At 46.6% G+C, this 22,058-nt stretch overlaps 1 protein-coding gene across 3 annotated transcripts in view; it reads left to right on the top strand.

Annotated features, from left to right (window-relative positions):
• ptpn23a (protein tyrosine phosphatase, non-receptor type 23, a) overlaps window positions 1-22,058 on the top strand; it is a 122,300-nt gene that overhangs the window by 86,370 nt on the left and 13,872 nt on the right. For 2 of the 3 annotated variants that reach the window (XM_070895018.1, XM_070895026.1), the window contains 8 exons: window positions 7,531-7,676; window positions 8,111-8,407; window positions 9,173-9,327; window positions 10,511-10,662; window positions 12,316-12,495; window positions 15,283-17,845; window positions 20,476-20,660; window positions 21,168-21,272. In XM_070895018.1, the coding sequence (XP_070751119.1) occupies window positions 7,531-7,676; window positions 8,111-8,407; window positions 9,173-9,327; window positions 10,511-10,662; window positions 12,316-12,495; window positions 15,283-17,845; window positions 20,476-20,660; window positions 21,168-21,272 (3,783 nt within the window). The remainder of the gene's footprint in view (window positions 1-7,530; window positions 7,677-8,110; window positions 8,408-9,172; window positions 9,328-10,510; window positions 10,663-12,315; window positions 12,496-15,282; window positions 17,846-20,475; window positions 20,661-21,167; window positions 21,273-22,058) is intronic. The other variant, XM_070895032.1, reaches the window with a different exon arrangement.

Raw genomic sequence — 22,058 nt, 5'->3', positions numbered from 1 at the left:
CCCCCTCCCCCGCGGGAACGAAGCGACTGTTCCCCCCCCCCCCCCTCCCCCGCGGGAACGAAGCGACTGTTCCCCCTCCCCCCCTCCCCCCCGCGCGGGAACGAAGCGACTGTTCCCCCTCCCCCCTCCCCCCGCGGGAACGAAGCGACTGTCCCCCCTCCCCCGCGGGAACGAAGCGACTGTTCCCCCCCCTCCCCCCGCGGGAACGAAGCGACTGTTCCCCCCCCGTCCCCCGCGGGAACGAAGCGACTGTTCCCCCCCCCCCCCCCCCGCGGGAACGAAGCGACTGTTCCCCCCCCCGTCCCCGCGGGAACGAAGCGACTGTTCCCCCCCCCTCCCCCCTCCCCCGCGGGAACGAAGCGACTGTTCCCCCCCGTCCCCCGCGGGAACGAAGCGACTGTTCCCCCCCCCCCCCCCTCCCCCCGCGGGAACGAAGCGACTGTTCCCCCCCCCTCCCCCCGCGGGAACGAAGCGACTGTTCCCCCCCCCCCCCCCCTCCCCGCGGGAACGAAGCGACTGTTCCCCCCCGTCCCCCGCGGGAACGAAGCGACTGTTCCCCCCCCTCCCCCCTCCCCCGCGGGAACGAAGCGACTGTTCCCCCCCCCTCCCCCCGCGGGAACGAAGCGACTGTTCCCCCCCCCCCCCCCCTCCCCCCGCGGGAACGAAGCGACTGTTCCCCCCCCCTCCCCCCGCGGGAACGAAGCGACTGTTCCCCCCCCCCCCCCCCCTCCCCCCGCGGGAACGAAGCGACTGTTCCCCCCCCGTCCCCCGCGGGAACGAAGCGACTGTTCCCCCCCCCCCCCCCCCTCCCCCCGCGGGAACGAAGCGACTGTTCCCCCCCCTCCCCCCGCGGGAACGAAGCGACTGTTCCCCCCCCCCCCCCCCTCCCCCCCGCGGGAACGAAGCGACTGTTCCCCCCCCGTCCCCCGCGGGAACGAAGCGACTGTTCCCCCCCCCTCCCCCCTCCCCCGCGGGAACGAAGCGACTGTTCCCCCCCCGTCCCCCGCGGGAACGAAGCGACTGTTCCCCCCCCCCCCCCCCTCCCCCCGCGGGAACGAAGCGACTGTTCCCCCCCCCCTCCCCCGCGGGAACGAAGCGACTGTTCCCCCCCCCCCCTCCCCCGCGGGAACGAAGCGACTGTTCCCCCTCCCCCCTCCCCCGCGGGAACGAAGCGACTGTTCCCCCTCCCCCCTCCCCCGCGGGAACGAAGCGACTGTTCCCCCTCCCCCCTCCCCCGCGGGAACGAAGCGACTGTTCCCCCCCCCCCCCCCTCCCCCCGCGGGAACGAAGCGACTGTTCCCCCCCCCCCCCCCCCCGCGGGAACGAAGCGACTGTTCCCCCCCCCCCCCCCCCCCCCCTCCCCCCGCGGGAACGAAGCGACTGTTCCCCCCCCCCCCCCCCCCTCCCCCCGCGGGAACGAAGCGACTGTTCCCCCCCCCCCCCCCCCGCGGGAACGAAGCGACTGTTCCCTTCCCCCCCTCCCCCCGCGGGAACAAAGCGACTGTTCCCTTCCCCCCCCTCCCCCCGCGGGAACAAAGCGACTGTTCCCCTCCCCCCCCCTCCCCCCGCGGGAACAAAGCGACTGTTCCCTTCCCCCCCCTCCCCCGCGGGAACAAAGCGACTGTTCCCTTCCCCCCCTCCCCCCGCGGGAACGAAGCGACTGTTCCCCTCCCCCTCCCCCCCCCCCACGGGAACGAAGCGACTGTTCCCTTCCCCCCCCCCCCCCCCCCCCCCCCCGCGAGAACGAAGCGACTGTTCCCTTCCCCCCCCCCCCTCCCCCCACGGGAACGAAGCGACTGTTCCCTTCCCCCCCCCCCCCCCCGCGAGAACGAAGCGACTGTTCCCTCCCCCCCCCCCCCCCCCCTCCCCCCACGGGAACGAAGCGACTGTTCCCTTCCCCTCCCCCCCCCCTCCCCCCACGGGAACGAAGCGACTGTTCCCCTCCCCCCCCCTCCCCCCACGGGAACGAAGCGACTGTTCCCTCCCCCCCCCCCCCCCTCCCCCCACGGGAACGAAGCGACTGTTCCCTCCCCCCCCCCCCCCCCTCCCCCCACGGGAACGAAGCGACTGTTCCCCTCCCCCCCCCTCCCCCCACGGGAACGAAGCGACTGTTCCCTTTCCCCCCCCCCCCCCCCCACGGGAACGAAGCGACTGTTCCCTTCCCCCCCCCCCCTCCCCCCACGGGAACGAAGCGACTGTTCCCCTCCCCCCCCCCTCCCCCCACGGGAACGAAGCGACTGTTCCCTTCCCCCTCCCCCCTCCCCCCACGGGAACGAAGCGACTGTTCCCTTCCCCCCCCCCCCCCTCCCCCCACGGGAACGAAGCGACTGTTCCCTTCCCCCCCCCCCTCCCCCCACGGGAACGAAGCGACTGTTCCCTTCCCCCCCCCCCCCCTCCCCCCACGGGAACGAAGCGACTGTTCCCTCCCCCCCCACCCCCCCCCTCCCCCCACGGGAACGAAGCGACTGTTCCCTTCCCCCCCCCCTCCCCCCACGGGAACGAAGCGACTGTTCCCTCCCCCCCCCCCCCCCCCTCCCCCCACGGGAACGAAGCGACTGTTCCCTTCCCCCCCCCCCCTCCCCCCACGGGAACGAAGCGACTGTTCCCCTCCCCCCCCCTCCCCCCACGGGAACGAAGCGACTGTTCCCTTCCCCCCCCCCCCCCCCTCCCCCCACGGGAACGAAGCGACTGTTCCCTTCCCCCCCCCCCCCCCCTCCCCCCACGGGAACGAAGCGACTGTTCCCTTCCCCCCCCCCCCCTCCCCCCACGGGAACGAAGCGACTGTTCCCTTCCCCCCCCCCCCCTCCCCCCACGGGAACGAAGCGACTGTTCCCTTCCCCCCCCCCTCCCCCCACGGGAACGAAGCGACTGTTCCCCTCCCCCCCCCCTCCCCCCACGGGAACGAAGCGACTGTTCCCTTCCCCCCCCCCCCTCCCCCCGCTGGAACGAAGCGACTGTTCCCTTCCCCCCCCCCCCTCCCCCCACGGGAACGAAGCGACTGTTCCCCTCCCCCCCCCCCCTCCCCCCACGGGAACGAAGCGACTGTTCCCTTCCCCCCCCCCCCTCCCCCCACGGGAACGAAGCGACTGTTCCCTTCCCCCCCCCTCCCCCGCTGGAACGAAGCGACTGTTCCCTTCCCCCCCCCCCCTCCCCCCACGGGAACGAAGCGACTGTTCCCTTCCCCCCCCCCCTCCCCCCGCTGGAACGAAGCGACTGTTCCCTTCCCCCCCCCCCCTCCCCCCACGGGAACGAAGCGGCTGTTCCCTTCCCCCCCCCCCCTCCCCGCGGGAACGAACGGCTGCAGAATTCTCCCTGCCTGAAGCACTTTCACACAGGTAGGAAGATGGTTTATTTAATCTTTACTTGGCTTATAAATGTTTATTCAGGTTGGATTTATTTGTGTAATATTTGTAGAAGTATAAATAAGGATTTATTGTCGAATTTAATGAGTTCCCTCCCCCCCCCCACCACGTTCTGGACGCCTAATTTGTAACTGCGCCTGATTTTTTAATGTGTAGAACAGGTTTTTTCAGTTCTACAAAAATCTTCACTTGCTCCATTCTACTTTAGTTTGGAGTACGTTTTCACTGTGGAAACTTTCAAATCAGGCGTCAGTGGCCGCACACGCCCCCTTTTGAAGAAAAAATTCTGTTCCAAAGTAGAACTGTTCTACCTGACTAGAACTGCAGAAAAAAAAATGTGGAGAATTGCGATTTCTAAGATAGTCCGTTCTCCACCAGTTGCTCCTAAAAATCAGGCGCAAATCATGTGGAAACTTGGGCCCAAAAAAAGCATATATTATTAAAACTTATGAAAGGTAAGCTCTGATCAGCCGATGAAAGGCCAAAATTTTCTCACAGGGTAAGAACATAAGAAATAGGAGCAGGACTAGGCCATTTGGCCCCTTGAGCCTGCTCTGCTATTCAATAAGATCATGGCTGATCTGATCTTGGCCTCAACTCCACTTCCCTGCCCACTCCCCATAACCCTTATTCAAAAATCTGTCTATCTCCACCTTCGAATGACCAATCCTCCACCGCTCTCCGGGGTAGAGAATTCCAAAGATTCACGACTCTTTGAGAGAAGACATTTTCCTCGTAATTTCCGTTTTAAATGGGCGACCTCTTATTCTTAAACTATGCCCCCTAACGGATTATGGAATGTACTGAAAAGGGAGGGGAGGAATTCATTTTTTAGTGGGAAGCAAGAGAATGCCCGTGTTTCTCAAAATGAATAATACGCAAGAACAATCTTGTTCATTAGCTTGAGTTACATAGAAACATGGGCATTGTCCTGTGTACTGTTAAGAGGAATTTTGAGGCACTAAAGAAAAAGAGGGGGAAAATGTGGGTGACATCAAATTGGAGCCCCAGAATGCTGTGCTCTGGCAAGGTACAGGATTAGCACCTCTGCTACTTCAAACACTAAGTTTGAATTCTGAGTTCCTGGAGACTGTTGAACAGATGTTAGGACAGTTATAGAATCATAGATGTTAATGGCACAGAAAGAGCCCATTGTGTCTGTGCCGGTCAGTAAAGAGCTATCTAGCCAAATCCCACTTTCTAGCTCTTGGTCTGTAGCCTTGTAGGTTATGGCACTTCAAGTACATATCCAAGTACTTTTTAAATGTGATGAGGTTTTCTGCCTCTACCACCCTTTCAGGCAGTGAGCTCCAGACCCCCAACGCCCTCTGGGTGAAAATAATTCTGCTCAACTCCATTCTAATCCTTCTACCAATTATTTTAAATTCATGTCCCCTAGTTATTGACTTTGCTGCCAAGAAAAACCGGTCCTCCATTCCACTCTATCTAGGCCTGTCATAATTTTATGTACCTCAATTAAATCTCCCCTCGGCCTCCTCTGTTTCAAAGCAAACAACCTCAGCCTATCCAATCTTTCCTCAGAGCTAAAATTCTCCAGTCCTGCAAACATTCTAATAAATCTCCTCTACCCTCTCTAGTGCAATCGCATCTTTCCTGTAATGTGGTGACCAGAACTGTAAGCAGTACTCTAGCTGTGGCCTAGCAAGTATTTTATACAATTCTAGCATAACCTCACTGCACTTATATTTTATGCCTCGGCTAATGAGGGAAAGTATCCTGTATGCCTTAAACTCCTTATCTACCTCTCCTGCTACCTTCAGGGATCTGTGAACATGCACTCCAAGGTCCCTCTGTTCCTCTAAACTTCACAGTATCCTACCATTTATTGTGTATTCCCTTCCCTTGTCAGCCCTCCCTACCTCACACTTCTTCAGATTGGATTCCATTTGCCACTTTTCTTCCCGCCTGACCAGCCCATTGATATCTTTCTGCAGTTTACAGCTTTCTTCCCCACTATCAATCACACGGCCATTTTTTAAATTACTTGCAAACTTCTTAATCGTGCCCCTTAAATCGAAATCTAACTCATTGATATATACCACAAAAAGCAAGGGACCGAGTACTGAGCCCAGCAGCACCCTACTGGAAACAGCTTTCCAGTCACACAAACATCTGTCGACCATTACCCTTTGCTTCCTGCCACTGAGTCAATTTTGGATCCAACTTGCCACTTTCCCATGGATCCCATGGGCTTTTACTTTTCTGACCAGTCTGCCATGTGAGACCTTGTTTAAAAACCTTGCTAAAATCCATGTAGACTACAGCGCAAACACTACCCTCATCAACCCTCCTTGTTACCACCACAAAAAATTCAAACAAGGTAGTCAGGCATGACCTTCCCGTAACAAATCCATACTGACTGTCCTTGATTAAGCCGTGCCTTTCTAAATTATGATTAATACTGTCCCTCAGAATTTTTTACAACAATTTGCCCACCACCGAGGTTAAGCTGACTGGCCTATAATTACTCGGTCTATCCCTTTCTCCCTTTTTAAACAACAATACAACATTAGCAGTCCTCCGGCACCACACCTGTAGGCAGAGAGGATTGAAAAATGGTCAGCACCTCCACTATTTCCTCCCTTTTAACCTCCTGAGATGCATTTTGTCCGGGCCTGGCGATGTATCTACTTCCAAAGATGCTAAACCCCTTAATACTTCCCCTCTCATTATGTTTATCTCATCTAATATTTCACACTCCTCCACCTTAACCACAATTTTTGCATCGTTCCTCTCTTTCGTAAAGAACCATACCCACGTCTTCTGCCTCCAAACACAAGCTTCCTTTTGTTTTTTAATTGGCCCTACTATTTCTTTAGTTATCCTCGTGTATTTATAATACATCTTTTGGTTTTTCCTTGATTTTACAATATTTTTCATGCCCTCCCTTTGCTTCCCTAATTTTCTTTTTAATTTCACCCCTGTACTTTCTATACTCCTCTAGGCCTTCTGCAGTATTCAGCTCTTGGCATCTGACATAAGTTTCCCTTTTTTGCCTTATCATACCCTATATGCCCCTTGGTATCCAGGGGCTTTAGATTTAAATTCCCAACCTTTTTCTATAAGGGAACATATTTGCTCTGAACCCTCACTATCTCCTCCTTGAATGCATCCTACTGCTCTGATACTGATTTACCTTCAAGTAGCTGTTTCCAGTCCACTTTTGCTAAATCACATCTCTGCTTAGTAAAATTGGTCTTTCCACAATCAAGAACTTTTACTCCTGATGTCTTTGTCCTTTTTCTATAATTACGCTAAATCTAACTGAAATATGATCACTACCATCAAAATGCTCTCCCACTGCCCCTTCCACTTGCCCAGCTTCATTTCCTAAAATTAAGTTCAGAACCACCCCCTCTTTTATTGGGCTTGCTACATACTGGCTAAAAAATTTCTCCTGAATGCATTTTAAGAATTCTGTGCCCTTTATACCTTTTACACTGATTCTATTCCAGTTAATGTTGGGGCAGTTGAAATCACCTACTATTACTGTCCTATTGTTTTTGTACTTCAGAAATATGCCTGCATATTTTCTCTTCTATCTCCCTCTATTTGGGGGTCAGCAGTGTAAGTGCCCCTGCTATGTTCTTCAGTTCAACCCATATGGCCTCATTTGATTAACCTTCTAACATATCATCCCTCTTCACAGTTGTAATTGTTTCTTTATGACCAGTATTGCGAAGGAAGAAATCAATTGGGCTTCATCCCAATTCATTTTCTAATCGCAGCTTATTTATTTTAAGTAAAATTGATGTTTCCCATCATTTTTCATTTGAGGGATATTTGTGCACGACTTTGGGATGGTGAATCGGTGTCTAAGGCAGTGATGCTGTTGATGCCTTGGACAGTTCTGCAGCCCATTTTTAAAAAAGAATCACAAAATGCTTTAAACGCATGTCTGTTGGAGCCACATGAATTCCATGGCTTAAAAGGAGTCGTTGGATAAAGAAAGTATGCAGTCTACTTCCTCTAGTATTTCCCTACACTTATCAGACATATTAACACATTGACACCTTAACATTTTGATTGTGTGTATGTTAATTGATTGTGTGAATTGAGCAGATTGTTTAAAGGATGCAGAGAATTTAAAGGAAATACTCCGTTTGGACTGATTTGAAATCTGATTTGTCATTTCCTTTTATAACAGACAGTTCATGGATTCTTTGAGGATTGACCCAGAGTCGATAGATAATTTAGACTTGTATAATCATATCCCTCCAGTCCTGATGGAAAAATGTGCAGCACTGAGCGTCCGGCCAGACACTGTGAAAAGTTTGGTTCAATCTATGCAAGGTACATTATTGTGTAAATTAAAACTCTTCCAGCTCTGTTTAAGTGATTAAATGGATCTCGGTGGATATTAAAATGTCTATATTCTCAAAATTCAGATGGTTTATTTTTCATTTTCTGTAACATATATAACCATCTATGGTGTAACCTATTTTATGTTTTTTGTGTGTGTGTGTGTGTGTGTGTTTTTATAAAAATTAGTGCATGTGGCTAAAATGGTGTCACGTAGCCACATCTGTGGCTAGTCAGCGACTTCTATTGGACAACACTTGTCCTAGCTGATAATGCCCAACTCAGCACAGACTGTGATTCAACCTGGGACCCCTTCTGATCTCTACCATTCAGTGTGGTATACATTGACAGCTGGACCCCTCATGTTGATTAAATAGATGGCATTGGTTTAGCTGCATAGTTGACTTCAATTTGTTTTCCCCCAGTTCTGTCTGGAGTATACACTGACGTTGAAGCATCACTCAGAGAGTTAAGGGATCTTATCGACCAGGATGAATTAACAGAGCAAAAATTTCAAGAGGCCACTGGAAAAAGGACCCTTCCAAGCGGAACGTCTGAACTCAGCAAGGAGTGGTCTAAGTACATGGAAGTGCATGAGAAGGCCAGCTTCACCAATACTGAGCTGCACAAAGCAATGAATTTACACATCAGTAACTTACGGCTGCTGAGTGGACCCTTGGAGGATCTTCGTGCTGCTTTGCCAGCTCCCATAGTCTCCGACGGTATTAAACTATATTTTCTATCTGTTTAGGTATATCATTTGTGAGCAAAAACCATGATTTTTCTTGCCAATTTTATACCCTGGAATCTCTATGCTGAGTTATGGTGTCACGTGCCCTTCACGATGTAGTTCATAGGTTCACTTTTTACGTGCTCACCTTCACTGCAGGTGTTTGTCGGCTATTCAACTGCAGGACTTCATCATAAACAGGCCTGGCCCTGTCTGATCCCTAAACACACAGAACACTGGATACCTTTTTCTTCCATTCTGCCCCTTAACCCATAGAAATGTATATAATTAATGAACAGGTAAGAAATGGCAGCATGGATAGTCTGCACATTTCACCTAGTGTTATGCATGTTTAGGTCAAGTAGCTTCCAGACAATTTGAAAGCATGCTTTCCATCTTTCCCCACCAACCCTATCTCGAGCAATCCACACTGTATACGTGACAAATGTATTTCTTATATATACACTGAATTTGCCCTTGTGTCTCTCTCTGTCTTTATTCAGATTATCTGCACTACACAGCATTCAACAGTAAAGCTGCTCCAGAGCAGGAGTGCCCAATCTTCTGTTTTTATGAACTCCTTGACTTCATGCCAATCTCTGTTACCGTCACACATGACCTGTCATGTTCTCATTCCTAGATAAAATTTTTGCCACTTGTTAGTTGGAAGTACTGGCAGTGGCCATGCATGATTGTCAGCATCATCATCTTGGTGTATAGTAATGCTTAGCGTTGTTTTTGGCACTGTGCTTTACAGAGGAAAAGGGCATTCTCCAGAACATGAAGCGCATTCTGTTGAAGGTTGAGGAGATGAGAGACCAGCGCTCCTCGCTCATACAGCAGCTCAGGGATGCCATTCAAAAGGATGACATTACTACAACTCTAGTGACAACAGACCATTCAGAAATGAAGGTAGATAAGCAACTGCAGCACACTATGTGTAACGAATAAAGATTTCAGGCCCGTGCAGTTTAGGACAGTTCAAATGCAATGTTGAAAACAGCCTTCACCAGCCCAGCTGATGCTAACTGAATCCTGCGGCTTACACGCTCACCTCTAACCAGACTGTGCTTGTGTCAGATCTAAAACTGGGCCCAGCCAGACGGACTGTAATGGTATTTTGTTGTACCATGCACTGGCTGCTTGACCGAAATAGTAGCCATCTTATTGCAAATTTAGTCCACATATTTCTTATTGCTGTAATTGTGTTTTTATATCTCTCCTAGTTCATTCTCTTGGCTCTTATTCTGAGTTCTGCAAGGACTTGCCTAAGAGAGCTATTGCTATTTAATTCAATTCTTCAGCTGTAAGAAGATAATGGCTTGTAATTTGCGGCCCCGACAGATGCGTATGAGGTGTGTGTGTGTCCTAAAGACTGCATAAGTTCCAGGTTTTCTCGCACAAAGCGTATGTGCGAAAACTCGGAACTTGCAATCTGTCAAGAATATTCTTGACCGGTCCAATGCATCCCCAGGAAAAGGGCACCCGCGGGCGGAGAGTTGGGCTATTTCCCCAGCGAATGCCCATGAAATTCATATGCCTGGTAAAAATATAAAAGTAAATTTTTTTTTCAATGAGGTAAGTTTATTTTTAACCCCTTTTAGGATATTTAAATTTTTTTAAAATTTGTTTTAAGTATTTAATTAAATGGTATTTCAATTAATTTTAAATATTTAATGGCTTTTAAAAATGTATTTGATGTGTAGATGTATTTTTGGGGGTATTCCCATTCATGCTTATGGGGTTTCCGTATGGGGATTCCCTTTTATTGGTTGGGCCGGCCCATGTGATCCCAGGGGCGCTTGCAAACTTCTACCCGTGGATACCTGGAGAGGCCCAGGACTGCGAATCTCTGTACCTCCCGGACCACCAGGTACACAGGTATTTTATTTGCGGATCGGAGACATTTTCTCGACGGGAAGCCTCCGACCGCAAATTCAGGGACATTGTTTTTACATTAGTTGGTTTGCGGCCAGAAGATAATTTACTTCTGCTGATGGGAGAGAGACCAATAAATAACGTTCCTGATACATTCCTGATAATGTAAGCAGTACAATTTGTATCTTTTTTCTTCAAAAAAAATCTGTAATTACAGAAACTTTTCGAAGAGCAGCTGCAGAAATATGACCAACTGAAAGTGTACATTGATCAAAACCTTGCTGCCCAAGAAAACATCTTGAAGGCCTTGACTGATGCTAATGTCAAGTATGCTGCAGTTAGGAAAGCTCTTGCTGAAGCAGAACATAAGTGAGTAGCTGCTCTAGGGAGATGTGTTTGATGTTTATTGAAACATTTTCTCTGCAAAATGCACCATGTGGTGCTGTATACACACCAGGAAAGTTCCATGTCTGTGCAATAGTCGTGAACTTGGTTATAGTTGGCTTCTAGGCTACAGAAACAAAAACTACCAATTAAGAGATACCAAAGAGATTTGTAAACTACCAACTGAGAATCAGTAGTCCAGAAGTCAGCACAGTTACCAGTAAAACAGCTAGTGCAATTTCAAATGTGGGCCCTTTTTAACTTGTATTGCATACAGTTGTGTCCATAAATTATTTGTCTCATATGATATGAAGGCTAATAAATTGCACTCATTTAGCATCTTTCACGCAAGAAATATCTCAAGGAGATCAGAGGACACTGAGCAGCAAGTTGCGGGGGCATGGAGAGATCATAGACAGGGTAAAGAAAATGAGAATGGATAGTATGCTATATGAGGTACAGTAGCATTGTGTTTATGATACTAGTAATCCAGAGGTCTGGACAAATAAAGCAAGTTCAAATCCCACCACGGCAGCAGGGGAATTTAAATTCAATTAATAAGTAACTTTCGAATAAAAAGCTTGTATCATTAATGATGACCATGCAGCTACTGGATTGTTGTAAAAACCTATCTGGTTTACTAATGTCCTTTTAGATAAGGAAATCTTCCACCCTTACCCGGTCTGGACTGTGATTCCAGACCCACAGCAATGTGGTTGACTCTTAACTGCCCTCTGCCTAGCAAGCTATTCAGTTGTATTCAAGAAGGCGCTCACCACCACCGTCTAAAGGGCAATTGGGAATGGACAATAAATGCTGGCCGTACCTATTTATAGTGTTGCAAATAAAGTATTTGTGTGGAATTACTTGTGTATAGTGCTAAGGGAAGACCAGGCCTTTTACTATTGCAAATGCTATGAGTGTTACTTTTGAAGAATTTTATTGAAGTGTTGCTTTCCTGAAAAGCTCTTTATTCATCACTGATTTGAATAGAGAATGATAAATGTGAAATCTATCATCCAGATGAGCTAGAGATGGTCAGAATTAGCATTGTAAGCCAGTTAGTATCCCATTTTCTTAAAGGTCACAGCAAATGTAGAATAATGAATTGCCTCAGCCAGTATTGGTTGAGTAACCACTAGATTGATTCATTGTATTTGTTAAAGCACCAATAGCTTGCAGAGATGCAAACAAACCTACAAATCGTGTGTCTGATCTATAAATTCAGCACTGAAACTGAAGTGCTAAAGGATAGCGTGGGAAGGTGGAGTTGAGTTAAAGATCAGCCATGATCTTATTGAATGGCGGAGCAGCCTCTAAGGATCAAATGCCCTACATCTGCTCCTATTTCTTATGTTCTTGTGTGCTTCATTATCCTTGATCAATTTCATTCCTATTTCCTGAATTTTATGGATTTGGGTAATGACACTTTAGATTCCGTGGCAGCGGGGGAGGGGTATTTCTTCTGTCCCAAAAATAACAAACACTTAAACTTGTTTATAAAGAATGGATTTATTATTTTGTTATATATAATGCGCAGAGGACATGGTGTCCTTAATTCTGTACCTCTTCATTATTTGGGTTAACGGCACAAGTTTAATACTTTTGTTAAAATTAAATGTTTCCCTTTGTCTACAGGTGGAACGTTACCATCCAGATGCTAGTAGCATCGTATGAAGCTTATGAAGATCTGATGAAGAAGTCCCAGGAAGGAAAAGAGTTCTACGCAGATCTGGAAAACAAAGTAACAAGGCTGCTGGATAAAATGAAAGACATTTGTAAATCTCAGGAAGATCAAAGACAACTAATATTGGAACAGTAAGTTCCTTTTTTTTGTTCTTACTTGAGCAAAGGCCTGTAGTTACAGGACATTGAGATTGAAAAAAAGGCACATACACACTTTTGAGTTCCTGGGAAAGAATGAATTAAAGTAGAAGTAACTTTTTTTTTCGCTTTTGACAACCTCAGGATGTCCCAAGTGATTTACAGCCAATTTTGAAGAGTAGTCTCACAGCAGGCCAATTTGGCGCACAGAAATTAGATACTCAGATAATCAGTTATAGTGAATGTTGGTTGAGGGATAAATAATGGCCAAGACACGAGGGAGAACTCCCCTGATCATCATCGCATAGTGCCATGGGATATTTTATGTGCACCTCAGAGGGCAGATGGGCCTAGGTTTAACGTCTCGTTCGAAAGAGAGCATCTCTTTGACAGTGCAGCACTCCCTCAGTACTGCACTGAAGTGTCAGCCTGGATTATGTGCTCCAGTCCCCCACCTGGAGTGGAACTTAAACCCACAAATTTCTGACTCAGAGGTGAGAGTGCTGCCACTGAGTTGAAGAATCACTTTCACAAGATAAATATACATGAGAAAGCTGGTTTGACCCATTGTAGGCCTTCTAGCTAGAAAGACTCCAGTGTCCCTTGACAGAGTGAGGAATATTTGGCATAATCTGCAGACAGAAGTCAACAAACAGCACATTTAAATTTCAGTCAGATAAGTAAGGTCAGTTAGTAGAGGTATGCAATCTTTTCTCATTCTTTCCATTCTTGAAATAATACATTTAATATCTGATCAAACAATGCAATCCTTCCATTGTAGTTTCTTGCATGATTCTAGGGTTTTGCTATTTGAAAGTTATTTCAATATTGATGATTCCAGAGCTTCCAGGCATCAGTCCTAAATTTGCATTTTTCTAATTTGAATCTGCTTCATTGCCCTACTGTCACAGTTTAGTTTGAAGTAGTATTTCAGATCTATCTTTTCTATACTGTTTACTACCTTACATACCTGAATAAGGTTCCCCCCTCCTTTGTCAACCTGATCTGTTAATGTTTTTGTTCTTTTATGTTCTTGGCTGTGGGGTATCTTTTGAGAGTGTCACTGAGGCACTTTTGCTGTAGGGTGGCTCCAAAAGACAGACTAATATTCAACATGAAACCACTGTTCACAATTACATCACCACGGTGTGTAAACTATCGTTGCTGTTGCAAAGTCTCAAATTTTGTGTAGTGCGCACCTTGTTGCTCCAGACTTAAAGAACCCAGTGTACTGTGGGAATTGGATGGCTACAGTAAAGATTTTGGTAGCTCAGTGCAGCAATGAACTAGTTGTACTTTTTGTTAAAACACGGGTAAGCTTACAATTTTAAAATTGCAAGACAAGCAAAGGATGCAAAAAAAATCATTCAGCCGCTCGAACCTCATGCCTCTAGTGCTCTAACTCCTATTTTTTTTGGCTGCATTTTAAATATACCTAATGTCTTGATCATTTAAATATATTTTCTTTAATTGATTTAAAATGTACTTTTTGCTACGTTAAGATATTATGCCTGTCACAAGTATTTTTTTTCCCTATTTTTAGCCAATGTTTTATCCGGTTCCACAGCTATTGGTGTGGCTTGGGCTTAATTTGTAAGCCTTCCACGGGAAGCTTTGTCAAAAGATTCCTGAACGTCTTAAGTAGACTATCATATCTGTCATGTCTTCCAACAAGTCAAGGAGGTTTGGTGGGAGAATCTTCTTATTCTTTATCACGATGGCTGTTATTGCTATCTGGCCATCTTCCAGCCTACCCAATACAACAATTTCCATTGCTTTACTTGTTAATCAACTAATGGGCATGCAGTTGCCTGGATCAGATTTGATGTGCCTTTTCAGTATAGATTACATAGTTTGGTTGAAGGCCCCTCAGCCCATTTCATCCCAGAATACTAATCCTACTGTTTCCCTATACAGTTTTAATGTCCACTTAAACAAGCAAATGAGTCCTTGGTTTAAAGTTTCATGCAAAGGGCAGCCAGCATCTCACTTGAAGTGGGTTACATTTGGTTGATTCCAGTCTTGTGAACCTCACCACTGCCCCCCCCCCCCCCCCCCCCAAATCCTTCTAGGCAGTGTCTTCCAAATTACAAGTAAAATTAATTCCACCCATTAGAAGATTGTAAGTAACCTCTTCACTGTTCAACTAAGTTCTACATTGCTTGCTGATTAATTCTTGCTCATTAAAGTCTGTGGTGGCACTGTAATGTCATTACTTCAGATAAATCCAGAAGTATTTCAAAATTTGCCTCACTAAAGCACAGTGCACTATTCTGAGCAATTTCCCCAAGTCTGATCAAACAATTCGCTGTTCAAATACTTCAGTAACAATCCTCTACCTTACAGAACATGAGCTTCATCCCAATGGGCCATAACCTGCAGACACTATACCCCATAATAAAATTTGTATATTTCCTATTTTCACCTAATTCACAATTTGCTGTACTTTTCATCCCTGTTTAGTACCCAGTATTGGCATCTCTTGTCCTACAGTCAGTTTCTGAGACAATTTAAGTAAGTGGAGTGGGCTTTTGCCTTTGACAGTTCTGCAGTGTTGCAAGGAAGGCTGTACAAAGCTGTCCAGTCTCCATAGAATTGCACATTTCTTGTTGCAGTATTTTTCTGTTAGTGGTTTCTGTGTCTCCTGTGAAGAAAGACTAGAGTAATGACTAGAATGATGTACATAATATACTTGAGGGGAGGGAGGGAGAGAAACACAACTTTCACTATTAGGGTGTAAAGCAAAGAACACCTTCACTTAATGTACTTTATATTTTGCAGGGAATTGAAAAAGAAGCCGCCACCAAGGCCTACAGCACCAAAACCACTACAGAAAACTTCTGATGCAGACCTTGAATCTTTATCAAGTATCGAAGATTTAGATATGCAAACATTTAATGCAGCTCTTGCTTTTAATGATCTTCCTAATGAATTGAAAAGCTTACCACCAAACACTTTAGCTGCACACATAAGTAGAATGTCTGTAGATGGCATTGGACCATATCCCATGGACCCTGCTGGTTTTCCGAGGATGAGGCATTCAGGACCAGAGGTTTTCTTGGCTGCTAGGACTACCAGTCCACCGCTGCAACCATCATTACATGGTCAACAGTTTCCAGCCCCTACTTCGATATCTGGCCACATGTATCCATATTTTCATGGGGGAGCAGTTCCACCACCACCAGGTTCAATTGGTGTTATTGCCCAAGGACCTTGCATGGGAATTAGCCATTCAGGGCCTCCTTCAGTTAGTGGTATATCTGGCTTGCCTTCTCGTGGAATGGGTCCATCTGTATCTTGCCCAGTACTCCCTCGACACATCTCTGCGTCATCACCTCCGCCGGCCTATCCTGCTGTTGCCATGATTAGAGATCCCAATCCAGGTCAGCCCCGGATTACACCTGGTCATTTACCTCCAAGAGGGACTTCACCACAACACATGCCAAATTCCATGTCTGTTCCCTCTTCAGTGAGTCATCCATACAGTGCTACTGGTCCTACTGCATCTTATGGAATGGGGCAACAAGTTTCCTCAACTGTGCCTGTACCAGTTAACACTGGTTTGCACACACCAGCTCCTCCTGTTGGGCCTACACTTACATACCCTGGACAATTCTGTGGTCAGATGCCAGGAGGAAATATTGTCCCACAACCGAATGCAGGCATTAGACCTTCAACCACAACGGTAGACAGTATACAGACTCCAATTTCTAGCTTTACACCAGATCCTCACTCAGTTAGTGGGCAGATGAACAGACAGCCACTCTATGATGCAAGAATGAGACAGCAACCTGGTGTTCCTTTACCAGGTGGAGTTGGAGTTCCTCCAGGACCTGTAGTGAGTGCAGTTGTTCAGTATCCATATCATTCCGCTGGTCAACCAATTAGCCAACCAACCCAGTCCCATTTCACTAATGTGCCATCATTTGCTGGTCCTGCCCCAGGACCACAGCATGTGTTCCAGCATCCAACCCAGGTGCATCCAAACCATGAACTTCAAATTAGGCCTCAAATGCATGCTCAACAGCCTTATCAAACACAGTTCTTTCCCCAGACAAGGCCACAGCTGCAGCCTCAGCCAGGACCTCAAAATACAGCACAGATTCCACCCCATTCCCCAATCCCACTTCCGGTACAGCCTCAGCTTCATGCTCAGCCTCAGATGCAACCACAGCTAAGACCTCACCTGTATCAGCATCCCGCCCGAGATAAAATTGCTCCACCCGGAATTCCAGCTCATCCAGGCAATGTTGTTTTTCCAGGCACTCCAAGTAGTGTGCAGCAACCAGGACAGAACATTCCTGCTGCAATGGTTCCACAATCTCAACAGTGTCATACATTACCACCTACCGCAGAGACACAACCGATGACATTGCTACCTGGATCCTCAGCTCAAGGGGTCTCACGCATGCCATTCACACCTGTCCCACCTCATCTTCATGTTGGACCGCAACCTGCACTTTTGCCCAATCAAATTGGAGCACCTCCACCTGTTTCAGCAGGTCATCTTCCTTCGCACCCAATCCAACCTGTGCCAAGTTCAGCTGTTGGCCAAATACAGTCCAATGCAATTGGACCTGGATCTCCATTGCCACCTTCACCGGCTCCTTCCCCACAGCCTTCACAAGGGCAGGTCGGTACTCTGCCTGCAGCGATGTTGCCCACTGCAATGCCTGGATCCACTATTATACAACAGAGACCGCCACCATCTCTTACACCTGGAGCAACTGCAGCAACCCAACCTGTCTCAGAAGTACCTTTTCAGAGACAAAACTCTTCAACTGATGACCTCCTGTCGTCCAGTCCAGACAGCCAGCATGGAGGGCCCCAGACAACTGTGACTCAACCACTTCTACAGCCTACCAAAGCTGACTCAAAAGAAGGGCAAAAGCCAAAGGGAATTCAAATCATAGAGAAAGATCCATATGAGAAACCAGAGCATGTGAAAAAGTTGTTGACTGAGTTGGAAAGCTTTAAGACCATCGTTGACTCCTTGGACAGGCCATCATATGGAACCTTGACTGAATTGGATTGTAAATGGAAGGACTTGCAGGATGCGCAAGAGAAAGATGCCAGACAGTTGTCGATTGCCATTGCCCGCTGCTACACCATGAAAAACCGTCATCAGGATATCATGCCTTACGACAAAAATAGGATTATAATCCAGTCAGGAAAAGATGACTACATCAATGCCAGTATGATTGAGGACTTGTCCTCTTACTGTCCAAGAATCATAGCTACGCAGGCTCCGTTGGTGGGAACTGCATCAGACTTCTGGCTAATGATTTATGAGCAGAAAGTGTCGCTCATAGTTATGCTGGTCTCTGAACTAGAAGTAGAGAAGGTATGTCATGATGACACTTAAATATTTTGCCAAATATTTAAAGTTATTGAGCAAGTTTGTGCTCATTGAGAAAAACATCAGTGTTTGGCAAATGGAACAATTTTCTCTCTCAAGCATCCAGCACTCCAACTAGTTGAGGCTCATTAGTTAGTCTCCTCTTATCTGGGAGGCATCAAATATCGACACACTTATTTGAAATATCAAAATATTAAACTCCAGCCTAGTTGAAGGGTTATTAACATCAGCAGAAATAAATGCCAACTAACAATGAACAGATTCAGTAGGGATGTGAATAACAGCCGAATCCAACCTCTGCAGTCACTTGTGAACTCACTGGTGTCTCAGCAGGTTGGGTGACTGAGTGAATCCCTTCCCACACACTGTCCTGTTACTGACAGCTCCATTTTTGATCGAGGCGGAGGAACGGTGATAGATCAGGGTTCAGGAGCGTCATGATCGGGGCCCAGGGGAGGCGAGGGCCCAGGGTCAGCACGGGCCAGCCCACACTGCAATCTATGGACAGTAGAAGCATGTGTGCACACTAGGTCTGTGCAGCAGAGCTTGGTCTCCAGTCGTCCTGGTTAACCCTTGTCACTGGATCAAGACCTAGCTCTGTAAAGCTCGTGTGGTGGCTGGTGTGCAATGGCCACCCCGCGTTAAAATAAAATCCACGCACGGGCATCTTCCACCCTTCAATATGTAGTTCGGGACCTAGAATGTCAGGTCCCTCATTGAAACACCTGTGAACTCATCCCTTTTTGGTGTGAAAGCAAGTCATCCTCGATATGGGGGACTGCCTAATACTATACTAATACTAGTTGAGGCTCAATGTCAACTTTCCTTCACATTCCGCATCCTCCACACTGCTGCAGTGGGCCTATACTGGTGTGCCCCAAAACTGTGTAGAGCATCTCTTCAATTCAAAGAATGAGGACAATCCAAGGTACATAATCTTTCTCATTATTTGCCTGAGCAAGTGCTCGTATTTATTTGCCCGAATATCTGTCTTAACTCGCAGCAACAATTATTTCATATTTCCCTATTTGGTGAAATTCCAGGGTTCAAACTTGGCCTCTTGTCACTGTGATACCTAATGGCCTGTAGTTTATGTACCTCAGCAATACAGCAGCAGACCATAATTAAATCCTGCAGTTTAATTGGAAAAAGATTGTAGTGCTGCCCTATTATCCCTTCCATATGTTGTCACATCTGAATTTCTTTGGTCTCTCTTCATACCTTCATGTTTGTGTTTTAATCGCTCACGTTTTAAACAAAATCTGTAATTGCATAAACTATATACATGTACTGCAAAATTCTTCACTATAATGTAGATTTTTCCAAAAAATACCCTCTATTGCTTCAGTATGATAGTACTGTTGTTCAAACTAACAAATCTTATGACCTCTCTGAATAATGTAAATCGTGGGCAGTGTTGTGCTGTGGAGTTGAATGAATTAAGAATGTTTTTGGGCTTCGCCTGTTGGCTTCACAGTTTAAGGAATAGGTGAGCCATATGAACCAATAAAATATCAGGGTTGATCCCCACTCTGTAAGGCATAGTTGATCTTAGCTGGGCTATTGTTTATATGTTTTAAAATTGACCCTGGTATCTTTGGGTTGGGGAAGGGGAAATTGGCACAGATTCTTATTCTTGATCGTTATTTTTTGGCCTTTTGTTAAAACTGGGTGCCAGATGAGAGGCCCTGTGATCAAATAGCTTCCGATGTTCACTGTTCTATGGGCTCACATGGCCATTTGAGCAACCAGCACCTGCAAAACTGTTGCTCAGCAAGGAGACAACTCATTCAGGCAAAACAGGGGAGAGAATCTGACAGGTGGGGTTTATCTGTCCACACATTTCACCTATGACTTCTAACAATGGGCAAAGTCTGGGCAGGGTTTCAGTACCAGATCCTAGAGTTGAAAGGACAGTTTGAGTCCCTTAAGGTGGATGTAGAAATTTGGGAACACTTGCTAAAAATTTCAAGAAAACCAGCAGCTGGTATCAGTAAAAGTGACCAATAAACGGTTGGAAGGTTGTTTAAAAAAAAAACTGGTTTTCTAATGCCCTAGGGAATAGGGAAGGAAATCTGTCTTTGCCTGTATATACGATTCCTGTCCCACAAAAACATGAATGTCCTCCTTAAGTGTCCTTTGACGTGGCCTAACAATCCACTCAGTTGTATCAAAAGACCAACCGCCACTTTCTCAGGTCAAATAAGAATGGGCAATAAATGCCATTCTTGCCAATGACATCCAGATCCCCTGAATTTTTTCAAAAGCATCTTTTCTGAAATAAGTAAAAGGGACCTATTAAAATAGAACTGTTTGATAAAACTATTGGTGTCCTTCAGTTTGCTCTTTTACTCTTTCTTTGACAACTATCCGCAGTGGCATGATTGAAATCACTGTGTGCAATCCCGATCTACTTCTCTGCAATCTGTGGGTACAGTACATCGGAACATTTTTTCAGAGAAGCCGTCGGCCAAAACTTTTGGGATTGTGGCCCTGAACAAAGAATTACTGAGTAGCACTGCTAGATAAAATGGTGATGGCACTGGAATTCCACTTTGTAGAAGAAATTTATTTTGAGCAGGGTGACTTATCTCTGTCCATTTCTCCTGTTACAGCAAAAGGTAATCCGTTACTTCCCAACAGAGCGAGGCCAACAGATAGTGCACGGACCAATCACCTTGACCTTGACAACGCAAAAAATAACACAGACTCACGTGGAGCGAATGATTGGGCTGCAGTACCGAGATCAGAGCCTGAAGCGAACCATCATTCACCTGCAGTTTACATCGTGGCCTGAGCTGTGAGTTGGCTTTGTTTGTTCATACTCAATTTGTTAATCAAATGTTTAAAGTAACCAAAATGAGCTAAGTCCACTAAACCATACAGTTCATTTCCCAGTCTGTGGTGAATTGCTTAATCTTGGCAAGAGCAGCAATTTATTTTCTGCTGTTGTCCGCATCATCCTCTCCCTTCCCTGAGCTAGGGTGGGAAAAATCAAAGCAGCTCTTGTTCATGCTGGAAAATGTGCACTTTTATCAGATTTGGCTGTGCTAGAACCCCTTTGGTCAAATGGACTGCCAGTGCTCACTAACTTGGCTTGGAGCTTGGCTAATATACTGGAGGATGACTGGCATCCAGTGGAACTAGGCCCAATCTGCATTCTACCCCTTTGTGGGTCTGTAGCATGCTGCACTGCTTTATGTTGCCTTATTGAAGGTTTGCTTTTTTTGTGTCTGCATATTTTATATAAAATATCTGAATTTAAAGTATAAATAATAACTCTTAAATTTTTTTATTTTCTCTGTAGGGGTTTGCCAGATAGTAAAAGTAATTTGCTGCGTTTTATTCAGGAGGTACACGGACACTATCTGCACCAGCGTCCTCTTCATACACCCATCGTTGTCCACTGCAGGTAACCCTGTTTTCTGACCTCATGGAGGTGGAGAATGATTGTGTGGAATATAATGTTGAGGAATTTAAGTGCCTCAGCTTATTTTTTTTTTTAATTGAGAAACCAAGATGAATTGTGTATTTTGCAGCACAGAAGGAGCCCATTCAGCCTGTAGATTTTGTACTGGTTCTCTGAAAGAGCTGTCAACTTAATCCCATTCCCCTACCCTTTTAAAATGACACACCGAGGAAGACACTATCAAAGTTGCAAAAAGAATGAGAATGCTTGGATTTTTGTAAGAGGAAGGAAACTGAAGCAGAGTAAGAAGTTCTAGACTGTTGAGGGGCTCGGTAAGGTAGATTACTCGGTAAGTTTTGAGTTTAACACACTGGGATGTAGGAGGAGGAAAAGTATAGAGGATGGTGTATTTGGAGCATAGGCTGTTGTGAAAAATTCAGAAGAATAATAAAGGAAAGAAAAAATAACTTGCATATATACAGTGCATTTTATGGCCTCGGGATATCGCAAAGCACTTTACAATGAAGTACTTTTGAACTGTAGTCACTGTTGTAATGTAGGAAATGCGGCAGCAGAATTTATGCACAGCAAGGTCCCATAAACAGCAATAAGATAGATAATCACCAAATAATATGTCTGTGACTCTTGGTTGAGGGATAAATGTTAGCCAGGACACCGGGGAGAACTCCCCTGCTCCTCTTCGAATTGTGTCATGGGATCTTTTGCGTCCACCTGAGGACAGACGGGACTTTAGTTTAATGTCTGATCCAAAAGACAGCACCTCTGACA

Source organism: Pristiophorus japonicus, chromosome 1 (genome assembly GCF_044704955.1).
Source record: "Pristiophorus japonicus isolate sPriJap1 chromosome 1, sPriJap1.hap1, whole genome shotgun sequence".
Lineage (NCBI taxonomy): Eukaryota > Metazoa > Chordata > Chondrichthyes > Pristiophoridae > Pristiophorus > Pristiophorus japonicus.
Note: the sequence above shows the minus strand (reverse complement) of the source record. Positions and strands in the feature narration are given on the sequence as shown.